Raw genomic sequence first — 19025 nt, 5'->3', positions numbered from 1 at the left:
TGGGATGGTGCAGAGTCCTAGGGACCGAGGCAGTTCAGAGAAATCTTCCACGTGGGCTTTTGAAATTCCAAGAGCCTCTTCTTAAGGGCAGGTTGTACAGTGATTTCCTAAGGAAGGTTTCATGCCCATAAACCCAGGGCTTACAGATGAACAATTCCTGCCTCTGATAAATGTGGCATTGCTGCTGTAAGAATGAATTGCAGAAGTCACACGTGCTTGTTGTTCTGAATAAAATGATTCAGAGCTTTAGAATGAAAACACTGATTGTTATCTACTGCTCTCCACACCCAGGTGACCGGGGTTAATAGTTTGGGTTGGCCCTGTGTCCTTGCTCAGACGACCAGGTAGACGTCCAGCTCATGCCTTTCCTCCTACCTCCCTCCCCTCTCCCTCCCACCCAAATGGAACCACGTTACACACATTTCTGCTACTAGTGGAATTCTTGAACCTAGATATATCTGTTTTGGAATGAACAGTTTTGTAAACAACATTTGAAGCCGTCCGTGTCATCTTGTCCTGTTGCTGGCAAGCTGACCCTCGTGGGTCTGTAGAGTGTGGTCAGGTCCAGAGTTCTGTTCAGCAAACACTTTTGCACCACTTAGATCACGGCAAGAAATCGCTCCGTCTGGCATGCCCAGCTGCTTGTTTTATTCCAGCAACAGAGTGGTTTTCACTCTCAAACTGCTTTTCACTTAGGGGGAGAAAGACATCTCTCAAGTTTCCATCAGAGCCTCTGCTAGGCTGCATCACATGAGCAGGTGAAAATGTGGTTGGCGAAGGGTGTGATGACAGTTCTGGTTTTATGCACCAGCCATTCCCAGCTGTCCCTGTGCATGTGTTATATATTTAGATGATCCCTTGGAAGAGAGATGTGGCATCTACACAGGCGAGCAGATTTCTCTGGAAGGGCCTAGAGGAGATGGAAACTTCTAATGAAAAGACTTTCTGATTTGAAAAAGAAGGCAGGCTCTCACTTTATATTTGCTTTTAAAAAATTGTCATATCTTTAGTGCTTGGAGCGAGAATATAAAGTAGCTTGTATTCTTTTGTTTAATCCTCACAAGAGGTATTATTATCCCCTTTTACAGATGAGGAAACTGAGGCTCAGAGACTTGAAGTCATGTGCCTACGATCTCACTCTGCTTAGTGACAGAGCTAAGATTTGAATCCAGGGATGCACTTGTGTCTCTGTCCACACTTCTGTATTTCTGATCATGTATATAATTCTTTGTCTGTTAGAAAAACAGTATCCCTCTCGATCCCATGGTTCCCGGTCCTGTTCTTGAGGGATACAGACGAGCGTGCACCCCTTGGATAGATGTTGTTGGTGTGAATGTCACGTGTTAAGACATTGTTGGGTAACATTTTCTTAGCTTGGCTATCACGTGTCCCCTGATTTTAACCAGAGAATCGTCTATCTGTGAGGTGACGGGGTGTATATCAAGTTTTTGGAGAATCAGGTTTCAGCTTTCTGGAGAGTTTGAAATTTATAGTTACCTGTGAGCAGGCAACCAAAAATGTGAGCATGTGTGTGTGTGTGTGTGTGTGTGTGTGTGTGTGTGTGTTTGATGCATGTAGGGAAGTAGGTTTCCTCTGAGGTTTCAGCCTGTGGCCTGGGAAGTCTGTCACAGGTGGAAATTGGTGACACAGTGGCCAGTAGGCTCAAGAGGTAGGGAGGCAGTGTGGTGAGTTGGGGAGAGCATGGGGCTTTGAAGTCAGGCAGACTGGGGTTTGTAGTACAGTGTTGTAAAAGAACCCACACCTCCGTTTCCTCATCGTTGCAGTGGAGATACCACACAGTGGTATTTCGAGCCGGATATGAAATGATATAAATCATCGGCTCATCGGGCTCCGTAAACAGTAGCTTTTCCCCTTTATTGCTGCCTGTAGATGTTCTGTCTGTGCTGCAGCCTGAGACCATAGCAGGGAGGTGGAAACTTTTCCGGCTCCAGTTGGGAGCGGCCATTCCTTTTCCATGCCACGATCTCTTGTCTGTTCACCACCTTCTTCCCCAAGTACTATCGCCTGGCTTCTCATGGGAAACTCTAGGTTGAATCAAGATTTCTCAGTTTGGGGGGACTCCCTTCCCCAAGGTCGAAATTAGCTGGCTAGCAGCCAAAGTTCATTGGTTGCCCCATCCCTAAAAAGCCTGGACATGTTCAGCGATAGCTCAGAAAGCCCTGGCAGAAGCTCTTCTGAGAGACGCCGGAAACTTGCTGCCCTGGTGACACCTGGTTCTGTGACGCTGGAGCCGTGCGGGGCTGGTGGCAGTGTTGGGTTCCCTCTGTCTGCTATGTAACCTTGGGGCAGGGAGAGAAACCCCTCAACCTCTCCTTAGCGTTTGGGCCTCAGGAATGCCTGCTGGACAAAGGTCTGAACCGGAGTGTGAACGAGTCTCCCTTAGTTACTCAGCTGCTGACGGGGCTGGGGCGGGAGCGTGCTGTGGGGGAAGGAACACGGGCTTGTGTTTCGTCCTGAACCTCCCCTTTGGTACCTGTCTGACCTTGGGCTAGCCCCTTAACGCCTTGGAAACTCATTTTCCTGGGTTAATAACATCTACCGTGCAGGTTTATTGTGAGAACAATACATGATATAATAATGTGCTAGCAGCGTGCCTGGCGAGGCAGAAGCCGGTAGAAGGATGACCCCAGCAGTAGCATCATCTGTACTCCTGGCTGCACACGGTGCTGAGTGCTTCGCCTGCATGGTGGTGTTTCATCCTGTGGTTCTTTGCGGTTGGGGCTGTTACTGTGACTATTTTGCAACAGGAGGAAACTCAGCTTTCAAAGGTGGGGTGGTCTCACCTAATTCTATGGTTCTTATCCGGATGCTCTTGTCTCCTAATTTTGTGTCTCCAACCCTGACCTCTCCCCTAAACTCTAGACTCATGTGCTACTGCATTTTTGATATTACCTCTTAGACATGCTTGTATCAAACCTAGCTTGTCTGAAAACCAAACTCCTGGCGGTCACTCGCCCTGCTCTTTCCCCAGTCTCCCCGGCTCAGTCAGATGATGGTTCCATTCTGCAGGTTCTGGAGGCCAGAAATCTTGGTGTTACATTGACTCCTGTCTTCACCCAACCCCACATCAAATCTGACTTTTCTTTCTCGACCTCTTCTGCTCCTTGTCACACCCGTTGCTGTCACCATGGTCCAGGCCAGCATCACCACCCCCTGCCTGGACCACTGCCGTAGCGCCCTAACCAGCTCTGTGCCCTGGATTCTCTCGGAAGAAGATGCTGCTACAAAGTTAGGAGCACGGGAGGTGCCCTGGGGGATAATGCCTCTGAAATAGAAATGGGACAGGCAGCACCGGGCCGGGAGAGCCTCCGGTTTGGATGCAGATTTAACAGAGTTTTGCCCACCCACCTTGTTGGGGAGCTCTGTGCAAAGACTGCTCATTAGAGGGGTCCCACATTGCCCCGAGGTACCTCTCTGTGCTCAGCCACCGGCTAGGGCTGCCCTGAAGGAGTAGCGCATCTGGAAGGGACTGCAGCTGGTGGTTGTCAGCTCACTTCACTCCTTGCTGCTGGTAGAGCAGTGAGTTCTCCCGTGAAGGGAGACCTGAGCTGGGTACATCCCCAGCCACTACACCTCCTCTCCCAGCTTCCACAGTTGCCCCTTCATAGAGCCAGTAGAAGGATCTTTAAAAAAAATAGGTCTGATCATACCACCTTGTGTTCGGTCTTCCTGTTTTGCTCAGAATAAAATACTATAGCCTGCAAACCCCTGCCATCTCCTCTGTGGTCTCATTTCCTGTCGATCTCTTCCTCATGCATTATCCTTAAGGCACACTGGCCTTCCTACTGTTCCTGGAACACATTAGGCCTGTGCCTACCTCAGGGCCTTTGCACTTGCCATTCTCAGGAATGCTCTCCCCCCCCAGGGCTTTGCATGGCTCACTCCCCCACTTTATTCTGGTCTATGCTCAGATGGTACCTCCATGGTGAGGCCTTTCCTTATACTTTATATATTTAGTATTTCTCCACCACCATGCTTTAACCCTCCCAAAGCACGTCTTACAGCCTGACATATTAAAGAGTTATTTTCTGACTCCTCCCACTAGAGTGTAAGCTTCATACTGGCATTCCCCACCGCCCCCCTCCCCGCCCCCATACATCCCTGTATTAAGTATCTAGTGTCTAGTGCCTGGCATGTAATGAATCTTAAGTAGCCAGTTGTTGAGTGAAAGGATGAAACACTTGCCCAAGGTCACTCACTGGTGAGTGGTGGGGCCAGACTTTGCACCTGGTATCTGATTGCAGAGCTTACGCTGCCTCATTCGCTGTGCTCTCCCCCTGCCTCAGCGAGTGCTTGGAGGACGGTAGATGCTGTTATTATTGAAGACTGTTTCCTTTGCTGGAACAAGTGTGGGTACCTGCTGTTTTGTAAGGATCACTGTCACCTTACCCAGGAGGAACTGTTCTCCTTTGGAACCTGCACGTGTCCCAGATTCCCATCACACCACACCCAGCCCCCTGTTATAGGACCCGGCACACCTCCTTTTGTGCATTAGAATGTTCAAGGGAACCATCTCTGAGTTTTAAATTGTTCTTTATCCTCTTTCACCACCAGCATCGCATACTGTTTGCATCCGGGTCAGGCTAAGCTTGTTCAAATTGAAAGCAGAACAGTAACCTTATCATACTGTTTGCCATGCTGCTTTCCATGGTATCTGAAGTTTTGCTTAAAATAATTGAGGCAAAACCCCCCATGTGTTCTCTGGTGCTTTGACTGCCAGTGAGACCAGCATAGCGTCTGCTTATTTCAGGTGACTTATCACAGACACCTCGGCAGGCAGCAAGGAGGTGAAAAACTGTGTCATGTTCCCTAAGTTTAAATGACCTGCTAGTGGTGCTAACAAACCCACAGCTTTTCTGGAACATGACAGATAGTTCTGATTTACAGTCAGTGTCTTTGTGCTTCTATCAAACACAGTTTCAGTGTCTATCTGGATTTAAAGAGAGAAGGCTTATTATTTTTGCCAAATTTTTTCCACTTGGAGTCTAACTTCGATAATTATACCATCAAGGAAATAGCAGAGAAAACTGCTGACTACTCAGATTATGTGCAAGGGAACAAAGTGTAGATGTTCCTGTGAATAATGTGGCTATTCGCTAGGTTGCTTGGGTTATGGGGCATCCTGTGCTAGACAGATAATGTAGATAGCTTCACCTTTGGCACAAGCCTCAGCTGGCCAGACTGAGTTCTACATGGAGGCTCCAAAGTGCTGTGTAAGATGAAGCAATATCATTGCTTTATTTATATGAGAACCCATTGTGTATGGATGTAGCTTTCAAATTTCGTTTAGCAAATTAAATACAGCCCTTACCCTGTTTTGCTTTTGGACCTGTGTTTATGTTTTGGTCTTTTCAACACAGTCCCCTCCCCGCCCATCCTCCCGGGATAGGTTCCAAGAGCCCAGGGGATGCCTGAAACTGCCCATAGTACCACATCCCCTATATGCTGTTTTTTTCCTGTACTAATGGGCAGGTCGTATATACAGCATTGGATACTCTGCCCAAAGAGGTGAGTCACGTCCTGCACAGGACAGAGCAGGATAGTGCAAGGTCTCACCATGCTACTGAGAATGGTGCATGATTTGAAACTTACAAATTATTTATTTCTGGAATTTTCCATTTAATATTTTTTGGACCACGGTTGACCACAGATAACTGAAACCGGGGGGAAGTAAACTTGTAGATAAGGTGGGGGGTGACTACTATACAGCTTAAGTTTCTTATCCACAGTTGAAATATCTAACCATGTGGGTGAAAGTTTCTTTCTGTCCTGTTGGGGACCAGCAGCTGCCCTCTTCGTGCAGTGCTTGAGCAGGGCAGAAGGTCAAGTTCTGAACACTGTCAAAGTAACTCAAAATATGGACCGAGATTGTTAATGAAAAAATTTTAGGTTTACGATGGCATAGTCTTGTACTCTGGAATTCAGAGTGAGCTATTTTGGAAACGAATAGCGTTTCCTCCTGGGCTGTTAAGTTGTCTGTCTCTCTGTTCCAAGACTAATGGATCACTCTCAGGAAATAGGTATCTTAAAAGAACAACAACAGACTTGAAGTGTGATCAGTCACAAATGTTCGTATCGGTTGTTCAGATTTGACTTGCAGAATTCAATCACAGTTGATCCTCTCCAAGTTGATTGGTTTACTGGAGGATGTGCAGAGTGTGTGAAATGGGCTGTAAGCTGCCATTTTTGGCTCTCATGACTTGGCGTTACTCACACTTTTATTATGCTGTCTTCCTTGAACGCCTGAATGTTCTCTTGCTCCTGAAGCAGATGAAATCTTCTTGACTTGAAAATACACAAATCAGATGGTGGTGCTTGTACAAACTTCAGCTAAAGGGACAACTAACTTCTGGTGCCTCGCCACAGCTCACCTTGCCAGTAGAGAGGCGGGGAGTGTCTAACCGATGAGATGGCTCCCCTCACTTTCCTAATATTAATCTATAAGCTATAGAGATACATCTTTATCCATTCATATGTTGATGGACACTTAGGTTGCTTCCATATCTTGACAATTGTAAATAATGCTCCTATTTGTATCTTTTCAAATTAGTGTTTTCATTTTCTTCAGGTATATACCCAGTAATGGAATTGCTGGATCATATGGTAGTTCTATTTTTAATTTTTTTGAGGAACCTCCATACTGTTTTTCACAGAGGCTGCAGCAATATATATTCTTGCCGACATTTGTTATTTGTGGTGTCTTGATGATAGCCATTTTGATAGGTGTGAGGTGATGCTGCATTGTGGTTTTGATTTGCATTTCAGTGATGATTAGGAACGTTGAACATCTTTTTGTGTGCCTGTTTGCCATCTGTATATCTCTTTTTGAAAAATGTCTATTCAGGTCTTCTGACCATTTTAAAGTTGGGTTGTTGTTGTTTGGTATTGAGTTGTATGAGCTGTTTATATATTTTGGATATATATCCAAATATATATATATATAGCCAAAGCCCCCTTTTGGTTATATTATTTGCAAATATTTTCTCCTATTCAGTAGGTTGTCTTTTTTGCTGTTGTTTATGGTTTCCTTTGCTGTGCAAAAGCTTTTAAGTTTAATTAGGTCCCATTTGCTTATCTTTGCTTTTGTTTCCTTTGCCTTAGGAGACGGATCGAAAAAAAATACCACTACAATTTATGTCAAGCAGTGTTCTGCCTATGTTTTCTTTTAGGAGTTTTATAGTTTCTGGTCTTACATTTAGTTCTTTAACTCATTTTGAATTTATTTTTGTGTATGGTGTGAGAAATGTTCTGATTTCATTCTTTTACATGTATCTGTCCAGTTTTCCCAGTACCAGTAATTGAAAAGACTGTCTTTTCCCCATTATATATTCTTGCCTCCTTTGTTGTAGATTAATTGACCAAAAGTGTGTGGGTTTATTTCTGGGCTCTCTCTTCTCCTCCATTGATCTATATGCTTGTTTTTATGCCAGTACTATACTGTTTTGATTGCTGTAGCTTTGTAGTCTTGTCTGAAATCAAGGAGTGTGATGCCTCCAGCTCTGTTCTTTCTCCAGATTGTTTTGGTTAAATGGGGTCTTTTGTATTTCCATACAAATTTTAGAAGCATTCGAGTTCTGTGAAGAATGCCATTGGTATTTTGATAGGGATTGCATTGAATCTGTAGATTGCCTTGGGTATTATGGTCATTTTAACAATACTAATTTTTTCAATCCATGAACACAGTGTATCTTTCTGTCTGTTTGTGTTGTCTTCAGTTTCTTTCATCAGTGTCTTAAAGTTTTCTGAGTACAGGTCTTTTACCTCCTTGGTTAGATTTATTCCTAGGTATTTTATTCTTTTTGATGTGATGGTAAATGGGATTGTTTTTTAAATTTGTCTTTCTTTATAGTTCATTATTAATGTAGAGAAATGCAACAGATTTCTGAATATTATTTTTATATCCTGTAACTTTACTGAGTTCATTAATGTGCTCTAGTCGTTTTTTTGGTGGTATCTTCAGGATTTGCTATGTATAGTATCATGTCATCAGCAAACAGTGCCGGTTTTACTTCTTCCTTTCCAATTTAGACTCCTTTTATTTCTTGTCTGATTGCCGTGGCTAGGACTTCCAACACTGTGCTGAATAAAAGTGGTGAGAGTGGGCATCTTTATCTTATTCCTGATCTTAGAGGAAATGCTTTCAGCCTTTCAGCTTTTTATTTAAAAATTAAAAAAAAATTATTTCACCAAATGAAATTGAGTTTAGTTTTTTAAAAAATTGAGCTTTTGTACATAGCCTTGTGGTAAAAGACCTGATACTCTAGCAACCATCTTTCCCCATTTCCCACTCCTCACAAGCAACTGCTTCAGACTTTTTAACTGATTGTTTTAGTAGTTATCTTCATATCTCTGAATAATGTGTGTCTATTGCCATTTGTTGATTTTTTAGTTGTAGGTGTTGTTTATTGATTTCTCACCGTGGAAGATGAAGGGTAGCATTCTCTGATCCTCCACGCCCTTGAACTGTGTACACACACAGACAGACATATACACGCACACACCCTCCAGCTGTCATATAGTCTAGCACAGTCATGTGCTCATTTTGGTTAGATCCATGATCCACGATTACATTATTATGACTCTGAAAATACTCTCTACAGTTGAGCCATGAGATACATGATTAGTATTTTTGGACAACTTGTAAATTTCTTTGAAGTTAATATTTATCTGTTTTTTGTTTTTTAAATTTTATTGGTATTCTGCATACCTATCACTAATTCAACTTCAGAATTTCCCTCAGTTATATAAATCTCAGTGTTTTCAAACACTTGAGTCATCAGTGGCATCCTGAGGCAGTCTGTCCTGGGGTCCTCTGACCTGTAGCTGGAAGAAGCCTGACTACTCTGTGGGCCTGTACTCTCCAATTCACTCCTCCTTTATTGAGATATAATTCATATATTATACAGTTCATCCCTTTAAAGTGCACAGTTCAGTGGTTTTGGTATATTCACAAGGTTGTGCAACCATCATTTTCTGTTTCCAGAACATTTTTTATCACCCCAGAAAGAAACCTGATACTCATTAGCAATCACTCCCCATCACTCCTTCCTCCCAGCCCTTGGAAATCAATACCACTCTGGACATTTCATGGAATCATGCAGTATGAGGCCTTTCACTTAACATCACGTGTGGCTTTTTTCACTTAACATCATGTTTTCAAGGTTCATCCATGTTGTGGCCTGTGTCAGTACTTCATTCCTTTTTAAAGCTGAATAGTAACCCGTTGTATGGGCATACCACACTTTGTTTATCCGTTTATCCATGATGGCCTGCAGGTTCTTCCCACTTTGGTTATCATTAAGAATTTTCTCAAACTCACTTTTGTGTTGGATCTCCTATATCTTGGCATCTCTGTCTTCCTCTTCCTGGATTTCTTCTCTTCTTTGGGTGGGAGGTAACATTTTTGAGAGGTTGCATGTCTGTGAATGCCTTTACCCGCTTCTCACATGGTTTGGCTTTGTAGATCATTCCAGGTTGGAAATAATTCCACTCAGGACATTGAAGATTCATTGTTTTCTAGCTTACAGTGATGCTGTTCAGAAATCCTATGCCATTTCTGATTTTTTTTGTCCTTTGTAAAACTTCTGCTTCCACTCCAGGAGTTTGTACCCTCTCCTCTTTGTCTCCTGTGTTGTGGAATTTCACTGTGAGCACGTGAGCATCGCTTCTCATCAAGCTTATCCTCAGTAGAGCTCTTCAGCTTCAACACTCATGTCTGGTGGTTCTGGGACATTTCTTGACTTGTATCTTTGACTTCCTCCTCTCTGAGTTATTTTTTCTTTCTTGAGCGCTTCTCATTTGGTAATTCTTGATTTCCTTTTTTGTTCTCCATTTTGTCATCCTCTGGCTCTATTCTCTAGAAATTTCTTTACCGTCTATCCCTTATACGTGGTATTCCATTTTTGCTGTCATAGTTTTGCTTTCCAAAGGGCTTTTATACATTCTGTGTGTTCAAGTGTCTCCCTCTTCCCGTTTCTCAACTGCACCTTCTCCTCTCTCTCTGGGAGTATTACCGGTAGTTTGCTTTTGAAATGTTCTTCTCACTTAATAATTTTTCTTTCCTACATGTTGATTTCTCTATTTGTGTATTCTGGTCCCTGTCTTTCATCTTAGGTGCTTGCCTCAAATGTAAGGTGATTTCTGGCTGTCTTGTCAGATGTAGGAGTGGGGCACTAAAACACTGATGGAGGGGCTGTGCCATTTTCCCGGAAAACCCCCCACATTGAGCCCTTTCCTCTTTGGCTGGTAGATTCCTAGGAAATTACTTTCTGTTCCCTTGCTTAGAGGTATATGTCTGATGTCTGCTGCTCTGGGAGTGGGGAGGGAAGAAGAATGGCAAAACTTCAGAAGTTCAGTGTGTATTATTTTTACCTCTGTTTTTAGTAAGATACCCCTACCTTCAACTCAGGTGCAGCTACTGGGTTTTTTTGGGGTTTTTTTTAACCTTTTCTGGAGAATAAACCCCTAGTCTTCTGCTAGTTGCTTCTTAAGGCAGACTTTTATCCCTTCTTTGGACTTTTAGCTGGTGTTCACTTCCGCTTCTAGAAGTGTCTCGTGTTAGCAGTTTATGCAAGTTGTTCACTTTAATCAGATTGTGTTTTGCAGTTGCCCACTTGTAGCTGAGAATGAAATTTTCTCAGGTCTGTCAGGTTCCTCACCAGTTACCTACCTTCTTCTCAGCTTCTAACATTTTGTTGTGTTGTTTTCTCTCTCATTCTCTTTTTCTTTAAGGGTGGTGCCTTTAGAAGGAATTATTTTTAATTGGTATTTTAATGAGATTTTGAGAGGTTGTGAATGTAAATTAACATGTTCAATCTGTCAACTTAAACAGGTTGTTACTGGGTCACTCCTTGAAGTAGTGGCTGGAGCTATAGTCACTGCTGGGATGGAAACCACTTAGGGTTTTATTCCAGTATGTTCTGTGTCGTCACTCAGGGGCCTTGCTACCTCCGGGGCCCTGACCAGCCGTGGCCTGATGGAGGCTCCGTGAAGGGCTGAAGGTGGAGCCAGTGGTCAGTTCAGGCCCAGCAGCGAGTCCCATTGTTGCTCAGCTTTTCCCCGTGTTGACTTCTCCCTCAGTGCCTGACCAGAGCCCGTGTCTCTCGAATCCCAGTCGCTGGGGGGCTCACCTTAGCTTCCTGTTCTGCCTCACTGCCGTCTCATCACACTTGACGGGGCAGCCAGGAATCTCATCTCAGGACACACAGGCATCTACATCTGCATCCCTGATGCTTGTTTTCAGACGTGGGGTGAATCCATAGTCACACTACTGGGTCTTAACTGCTCGTGCAGGAGTTCTCCACTGCTCTCCTTCTACTTATCTTGGAATTATCTGGCTCTTTCCCAGTTTTTATCTTTTTACTCTTCTCTACAAAGTGAGCATATGTGGGTATATACCTGATAGTAGAAACAATGCCCATGGGCATCTACTGTGCTCTTTTTTTTTTTTTGAAGTATAGTTGATTTACAATGTTGTGTTAGCTTCAAGTGTACAGCAAAGTGATTCAGTTATACATATATATATATATTTTTTTCAGATTCTTTTCCATAATAGGTTATCACAGTTCCTTGTGCTATACAGTACGTCCTTGTTGTTTACCTATTTTATATAAAGTAGTGTGTATCTGTTAAACCCAAATTCCCAATTTATCCTTCCCCTCCTTTCCCCTTTGGTAACCATAAATTGGTTTTCTTTGTCTGTGAGTCTATTTCTGTTTTGTAAATAAGTTCATTTGTATCACTTTTTAAGATTCCATACGTAAGTGATATCATATGGTATTTGTCTTTCTCTGTCTGATTTACTTTACTTAGTATGATAATGTCTAGGTCCATCCATGTTGCTGCAAATGGCATTATTTCATTCTTTTTTATGGCTGGGTAGTATTCCATTATGTATATGTACCACGTCTTCTTTATCCATTCATCTGTCAGTGGACACTTAGGTTGCTTCCATGTTTTGGCTATTGTAAATCATGCTGCTATGAACATGGGGGTGCATGTATCTTTTCAAATTAAAGTTTTCTCCGGATATATGTAACTCGTGTTTTTGGCTCATACAGCTTAATATAAAAAAAACAAACAACCCAATCAAAAAATGGGCAGAAGACCTAAATAGACATTTCTCTGAAGAAGACATATAGATGGTCAACAGGCATGTGAAAAGATGCTCAATATCACTAATTATTAGAGAAATGCAAATCAAAACTACAATGAGGTATCACTTCACACCAGTCAAAATGGCCATCATTAAAAAGTCTACAAGCAATAAATGCTGGAGAGGGTGCGGAGAAAAGGGAACCCTCCTCCACCGTTGGTGGGAATGTAAATTGGTGCAGCCACTATGGAAAAGGGTATGGAGGTTCCTTAAAATACTGTGCTAATTCTTGTGCTGACCTGAAAGTCAGTATCTCATGAAGATGTCTTTGCATTGTCATTGTGCATTGGTTTTAGAGTTTTTCAGGAAGATTCCTTGGTTCTAAATATAATCTGAGCCCCATTACCATTTCACTTCAGGCTCTAGGCAGGCGCTATCTCCTGGAAAACTTTTTTGTTGGAGAAAAAGAAATTTGACCAGTATAAAAGATGTAAGTGTAGGCTCTTATATTTGCCAAAACATTGTCTGTTTTCCCCTGAAATGGAAAGTAGCTATAGGATTGTTCCCCAGACTCCTGTGCATCTGTCTCTAGGACAGTTATTGCTGTTCTTAAATACAGCTTACCATTTGATTTATTGTACTTCTGTGAAAATGATGCAATGCTGAAGTAATTAGTAATTGTGATCTTTTTTTTCTCCTTTAACAAGAGCTTTCTCTCTGGAGAAGCCATTTGGAAAAGAAGATTTTTTTTTTTCCCAAATGGGAGAATTATTTTTGATTACTGTTACAATACTTATGGAATGTCTTTCTTTTCCTAAAGTTGTACCAAATCTTTGGAATGTCGATGGAGAAGTTACAGTTACGGACCAGAAGCCGGGAGAAGTTGCCGAGGAACTAGCCAGCTCCTATGAAAGAAAGCTCATTGAGGTAAGGGTGGCAGAGTCCGCGTTTACTCCCGACATTGGCTGCTTTGGAGATTGTCAGACAGAGGCCCAGCCTGTTAAACAGATGTCAGCAAAACAAGCAGTCACACACTCCGCCTCCCACAAACAAAACACAAAATGGTAAAACCATTGCAGTTGATAGAGAAAAGTAAGAAAGACGTGGTTCTTTGAAAAATATCATTTAATTAGAAACCTGTGGCAAGGAGATAAGAGAGAAAACGTGAAAAATAAGAAAACAGCTGTACCCTTGGGTTTGGAGAATATTCAAAACAGAAGAGAATATCACATACAACTTTGTGCTGAGAAATGGGGAAATAGGGATGAGATGGACTGTTTTCTAGGCTCGCATTCAGTATCAAAATTCATTGAAGATGAGGCAGGCTACCTGAAGGGACCAAAAAAATCTGTGGAAGAAAGTTATAAAAGTTAAGAAAGAACTGTATCCCAAGAAGGCAGCAAGCCTGGATGGTTCTATGGTGATTTTCAGGGCACCCTTCAAGGTGTATACAAAAAGCCCTTCACTATTTATATTTTCTTAGAGCATTTTTTATCTATATCTGTACCTTGGTTCAAGTGTGTATCACTCCAGTATAAAAAATCTGACAGAGATAGCAGAAACAAGAAAAGTATAGACTGGTAGCGTTTGTGCATGGATACGTAACAATTCCAGAAAGGTATCGCTCTGTCAAATTCAGTCATATATTAAAGGAACAACATATATAAAAAGTTAAAATGTATTTAGGATTTCTAGGATGGTTTAACATTAGGAAATTCATCCATCAAGTCCACCCATTAATAAATCAAAGGAGAAAAACTGGATATTTATCTTGATAGGTACCAAAATGTCCATTTGGTAACACTCATCATCGACATCTGTTAAAATATTCTCGGTACATGAAGAATAAAGGTCCTTTTTTGGTATGATCAGATGCTTTTGTCAGAAACCATTAATTATCACCATACTCAATGGTAAAGCTGGGAGAGTAAGTTTTTGATTAGGTAACTAATATATATACAGGCGTGTGTATGTGTCGTGGTGATCTAGTGGTGGTAGTATTTATTACAAGTCATGTATGTGTGTGTACATACACACGTAAAAGTATACACCTATACTTAGTACTTTCTAAATCTTCTATGGTGAGTAAGTTTTATTTTTGGAATCAGAAAAACACCTACAGTTGCCGTGGAGACGTGCCTGACCTGGGGTGGGCTTCAGGGGTAGGGCCTTTGAGGAGCAGCCCCTGAGCTCATTCTGGTTCAGGCTGCCATCCTTGTGGTCTGTTTCCTCTGTCTCTGAATGACCTCGAAAGAAGGGAGCTGACTTTAGAAGCAACTTGAGTTCTAACTCAGGTGAGCTCAAGGGAAAGCAAGCCAAGGTCTCAGCCAAACAGGCGACTGGGTGAGGAGTTAAAAACCGGGATGGGAGGGCCTGGGCACGGGGAGGTGGTCCCTGCAGCGTCTCTGCCCACCACTCTGCCCATCCGTGGACCTTCATTCAGAGGGATCACGAGACCAGAGTTGGCTGTGGCAGAAAGCCTGGGTGGAGAGGGGAGCGGGCCCCTTACCCTCAGAACTGTGACAATCCTAGTGGACTCCGGGTCTCTGGATGGCAGAGACTCTTTCATCACTGTATTCTCAGTGACTGTTGACAGGCGGTGAATTTAGCTAAATAGCCCTTGAGTGAAAGTCTTTGAAATTCTCCTGGGACAGGGGTGGCTCTGGTTTGCTGAATGAAGGAAGGGCTGCTGAGCTAGGAAGGGTGAAGGGTTCTTACCAGAGTGAAAGGGGGTTGGGAGCTTCTGTCCCTTCAGGAGAACCAGGGCAAGGTGTCCACTTGTAAGGATGTGGTCAGACCCGCACAGCTTAGAGACCAGTGCTCGTGTCTCTGGATTCCTTTGGGTGCCGGGCCTGGGGCAGCGATCTGGGGGATTGACATGCTCGTCAGAAACTCGGAGGGGCTTGGGAGGAAGGGACTGGCTGCTTGACCCACTGAGGAAACACTGTAGTTCATTCTTGGGCCGGCTGCTTGGTTGCTTGGTTGGTTGATTCAGTGTTGGTTGGGTGCCCTGTCAGCACCAACTTTTTTTTTTTTTTTTGCGGTACACGGGCCTCTCACTGTTGTGGCCTCTCCCGTTGCGGAGCACAGGCTCCAGACGCGCAGGCTCAGCGGCCATGGCTCACGGGCCCAGCCGCTCTGTGGCATGTGGGATCTTCCCGGACCGGGGCACGAACCCGTGTCCCCTGCATCGGCAGGCAGACTCTCAACCACTGCGCCACCAGGGAAGCCCCCACCACCCATTTTGACGATGAGAAAGCCTCACCACCTCACTGCACTCCAGCTGCGATGTGCGGGGAAGATCCAGGTGTGATGTGAAGTTACTGTCGGATCCCCTTGCATCGTTGCTCTTGTTGCCTGCAAGAGAGGTAGGTGTTGAACTCCCACATCAGGGTAAAAGACTCTCTTGCCAGCCGTAAGCCTTCTTTCACGTCCTCCTGTGATCCTCTTACGCTGGGAGCAGTGGAGTTGATGGCTGTAGTCAGCAAGCTGGGAGAGAGGTGAGGTTGAAGCAGAGATGGTCCTCCCGTGGCATTTACTACGCCGCACTGATTTTTCATTCTGTTTTTGTTTGCAAAGTGAGATCCTGTCAGTGATCTCTCATCTCTGAATAACATTAGTGTTTCATTTCACCACTTTTGCCGAACCCTCTTTGTTGGCATTAATCAAACCCATTCTTCGTGATGCTCGGCTGTCATTTTATTAATGTGTTGGTTTTTACCAAGAAAGAGTTGTGAACGTGTGTTGGAGTGGAGTAGTGAAAGGATGAGGGGGAAGAGTTGAGGCATTGCTCTTCCCATTTCGAAAGGGCAAAGGAAGAAAAAATATATCACTTTAAATAATATGACTATTTAAAATACCCCAACAATTGAATAACTCTTCTGTGATTCATTCCAATGAAAAGGGAGTTCCTGAACCTTCTTTCTCTAGGTGTCTTTCAAAGCATTAAAACCATTCCACCTCCCTGCACACATACACAGCACGCTGCATGGACAGCTCAGAACCCAAAGCAACACCGTATGTAGTAGCTGGTGAGAATCAGGGGCCCAGGACAGGAAAGATTGTGCAAAGATTGTTCCTGACACCCTGTGGTGGTCAACTTTTGAAAACAAGAGGGAAAAGAGAATTCTGGCAGGTGTAGGTTAATCTGGCAGGGAAAGAACACTGCTATCAAAACACTCATTATGTAAGAGCCGCTGTAATACTAGCAGCTAGCCATCAGCGCATACTTTCAATTCTGGTTACTGTGCTAAGTCTTTACGTCGATGAACTCTTGCAATCCTCAGCAGGGTTCCTCGAGGGAAGGTACTGTTGACAGATGGGGTTTTGAGACGTGAAGTAGCTTGTCTAAGATTTCTCAGCTGGTAAGAAGCAGAACTGGGTCCGAATCCCTCAGGCCATCTAGCACCAGAACCCAAACCCATCGTCCTGCTGTGTTCTGGAAGGCCAGGCTCAGTGAGAAAAAGAGACACCTAAGAGAAGGGCCAGTCACTCGTCCCATTTGAGAGAATACGTGGAGGGAGGTGAGGGTTGCCAGCAGTAGCTGACAGAAACATGGCACGTCGGCCGTTTGGCATGGTGCTGGCGGGGCCTCGTCCCACACCCTCAGTTACTGCAGGAGGAGGGAACGCCTCCCATCCGTGCTCGGACCTACTCGATTCTGAAGCCGCTTGCAGTAGAATGCCAGGCTAGGACGTTATCTTTTTTTTACTGTATGTTCATTGCCTCGTTCGGCTCCAGCATACAGTAGGAGCTCTGTAAGTATCGAAGGGGGTGACGGTCCGTCAAGTGGGTTCGGCTGTTCGGGGTCATGTTTAAAGAGTGATGGATGGACTTCTCTCCACTCTCAGGTGGAGAGTGGGTTGTGCAAGGCACCCCTGTAACTCAGCCTCCTGGCAGAAGGGACTCCGTATCTAATAAGAGGAAGCACGGCTCTTTGGGGGAGGCACACGTTTTCCTGGCCATCAGTTTTAGGGGGAATTTGAGCTTGGAGAGTCTGGAGGGGATCTTGAGAGAAAGATGGGCGCTACCGTCTCATGTAGCACATATTTACTGACTACCTCCTAAGGGTCCAGCCTTCAACTTCCTTTCTCTACCCTCAGTGGCCTCCCCTACCCTGGGAGCCGTAGAGTTGATGATTCTAGGAGATGAGCCACGAGAGATGTGAGTCTGAAGCTGAGACGTTCCTCAAGTGGCGTTTTCTTCCCTAGACTGAGTTTGTCCTCTTTTTTTTATTGTAAAGTTATTGATGCTTCACCCGTGGGTAGCATCTGTGTAACCAAGGCTTGTCGTAGGTTACAAAGACGAACAAGACACATTACCTGCCTCTGGGGAAGCTCCAGGCCTGGGGGGTGAGGCAGACACGTCCGTTATGATAATTAGGAAACAGGGTTGACATGCCAGAAGTGCAGACATAGAGTGACGCCTGCCTCATGGGCTCCTAGAGCTGTGTCTTTAACAGCAGTCTTGCAGAGCTTGGGCACCTAACTGGAGCTTCTAGAACATTCCTCCCCTTTTCTTTGGGGTTGTTAGTTATGACACTCGGAAATTTCTTTTGTCCACTTCCCATCCCTCCTGAAGAGCTACATATTAGAGGAAATGGATTTGTTCTCACCAGGGATTTTGAGGATAAAAGATACTGGACACGTCCCCGATAGATCTGCTCTAAGGTTCCTCTTTACCTCCCGCAAGTGCAATCCTTTTGGTTTGGATTCGTCTCCGGAGATTTTTCCATTCCTTTCTAGCAGTTGCCATCAAGAAAAGTGTAGAATTGTTGGCGGCATTTGGACTTTGGTCCTGCGTCGCCTCCTGCAGCCCGATGGCTTGGAGAGCACAGGTGTCCCATGTCAGACTCAGTTCAGATTGGTCCCTCACCGCCATGCATTCGTTCCTGGGCAGGCCACCTGACCTCTCTAAGCCTCAGTTTCTCTGTCAGTAAAGTTGAGCTGGTAATACCTACTGGTAGGGTTGCTTTGAGGATTAAATATAAAGAATCAGGTTCAGTACCCGTAGTGGACAGGAGTGCTTTCTTTTCTTCCTTCTGTCCTGATTTCCTTTGGAGGAATGATGACCCCACCGTGTCTTGCGGTCTTGCTAGGAGAGTAGATCTTAGGTACTTTGCCCTACTTTGGCCCCAGGGCAGGCATGTGACCTGAGCCAGGGCAGTTGGGGCTTTAACTCCTAAATTAAGCAAGAGCGGCGAGAATCCTTCGGAGGCCACTTACTCAGTAACTGGGTCCTGATGACCCTCCATTTGTTCCTGTGTGAACTGGCCAGAGCTGTTCTGGTTTCAGGTCCTTCTCTGGGCCAGGTTCTCCTAATTTCCTGACTGTTTACAGTAATTCCTTTGTAGCTCAGGTTAGAATCTGTCTCTGTTACTTACCTCCAAAATACCTTAGTTCATGTGAAGTTTTGTAACTGTCTGCAATCCATAGATGCTGTTTCCTCTTCCTCTCCTTTGGGGCTCCTTTGTTCTGCCTTTTTCATACTCTACTAAGTCTTGATCACAGCCCTGCTTCCCCATTGTTTGCTCGCCTCTGTGCTGTGTACAATACTGCCAGTCCATCCTCAGCAAACGGATCTTTACTTCCTCCTGTGTGGAGGGACTCAGCTAGCTGTTGACTGATTTTTCAAATTATAGGATACTTGTCATTTACTGTGTGACTGTAGTTAGCCCCTGAATTTTGTTCATGGGTGAAATAAATGTGTAAGCGGCATTTGTTCTCATTATGATGGCAGAGTTACTATTAATGGAAAAGTTAGCTTAAGCATCAAGCTGGTGAAAAATACATTCATAATCACACGCTGTGGAAAACTCTGAATGTGACCATCATTTTAATAAAATGGAAAAGTTCCTGAAGCAGCCAGGACCTTGGGGGCAGTTATACCACCAGCCCTGGCTTCATAAATT

At 44.2% G+C, this 19025-nt stretch overlaps 1 protein-coding gene across 5 annotated transcripts in view; it reads left to right on the top strand.

Annotated features, from left to right (window-relative positions):
- Positions 1 to 19025, top strand: part of SNX29 (sorting nexin 29) — a 552359-nt gene that overhangs the window by 261027 nt on the left and 272307 nt on the right. For all 5 annotated transcript variants that reach the window (XM_067706614.1, XM_067706617.1, XM_067706618.1 and 2 more), the window contains one exon: positions 12936 to 13042. In XM_067706614.1, coding sequence (XP_067562715.1) covers positions 12936 to 13042 — 107 coding nt within the window. The remainder of the gene's footprint in view (positions 1 to 12935; positions 13043 to 19025) is intronic.

Source organism: Pseudorca crassidens, chromosome 15, assembly GCF_039906515.1.
Source record: "Pseudorca crassidens isolate mPseCra1 chromosome 15, mPseCra1.hap1, whole genome shotgun sequence".
Lineage (NCBI taxonomy): Eukaryota > Metazoa > Chordata > Mammalia > Artiodactyla > Delphinidae > Pseudorca > Pseudorca crassidens.
The sequence above is the reverse complement of the archived record's forward strand: the minus strand, read 5'-3'. Positions and strand labels throughout refer to the sequence as shown.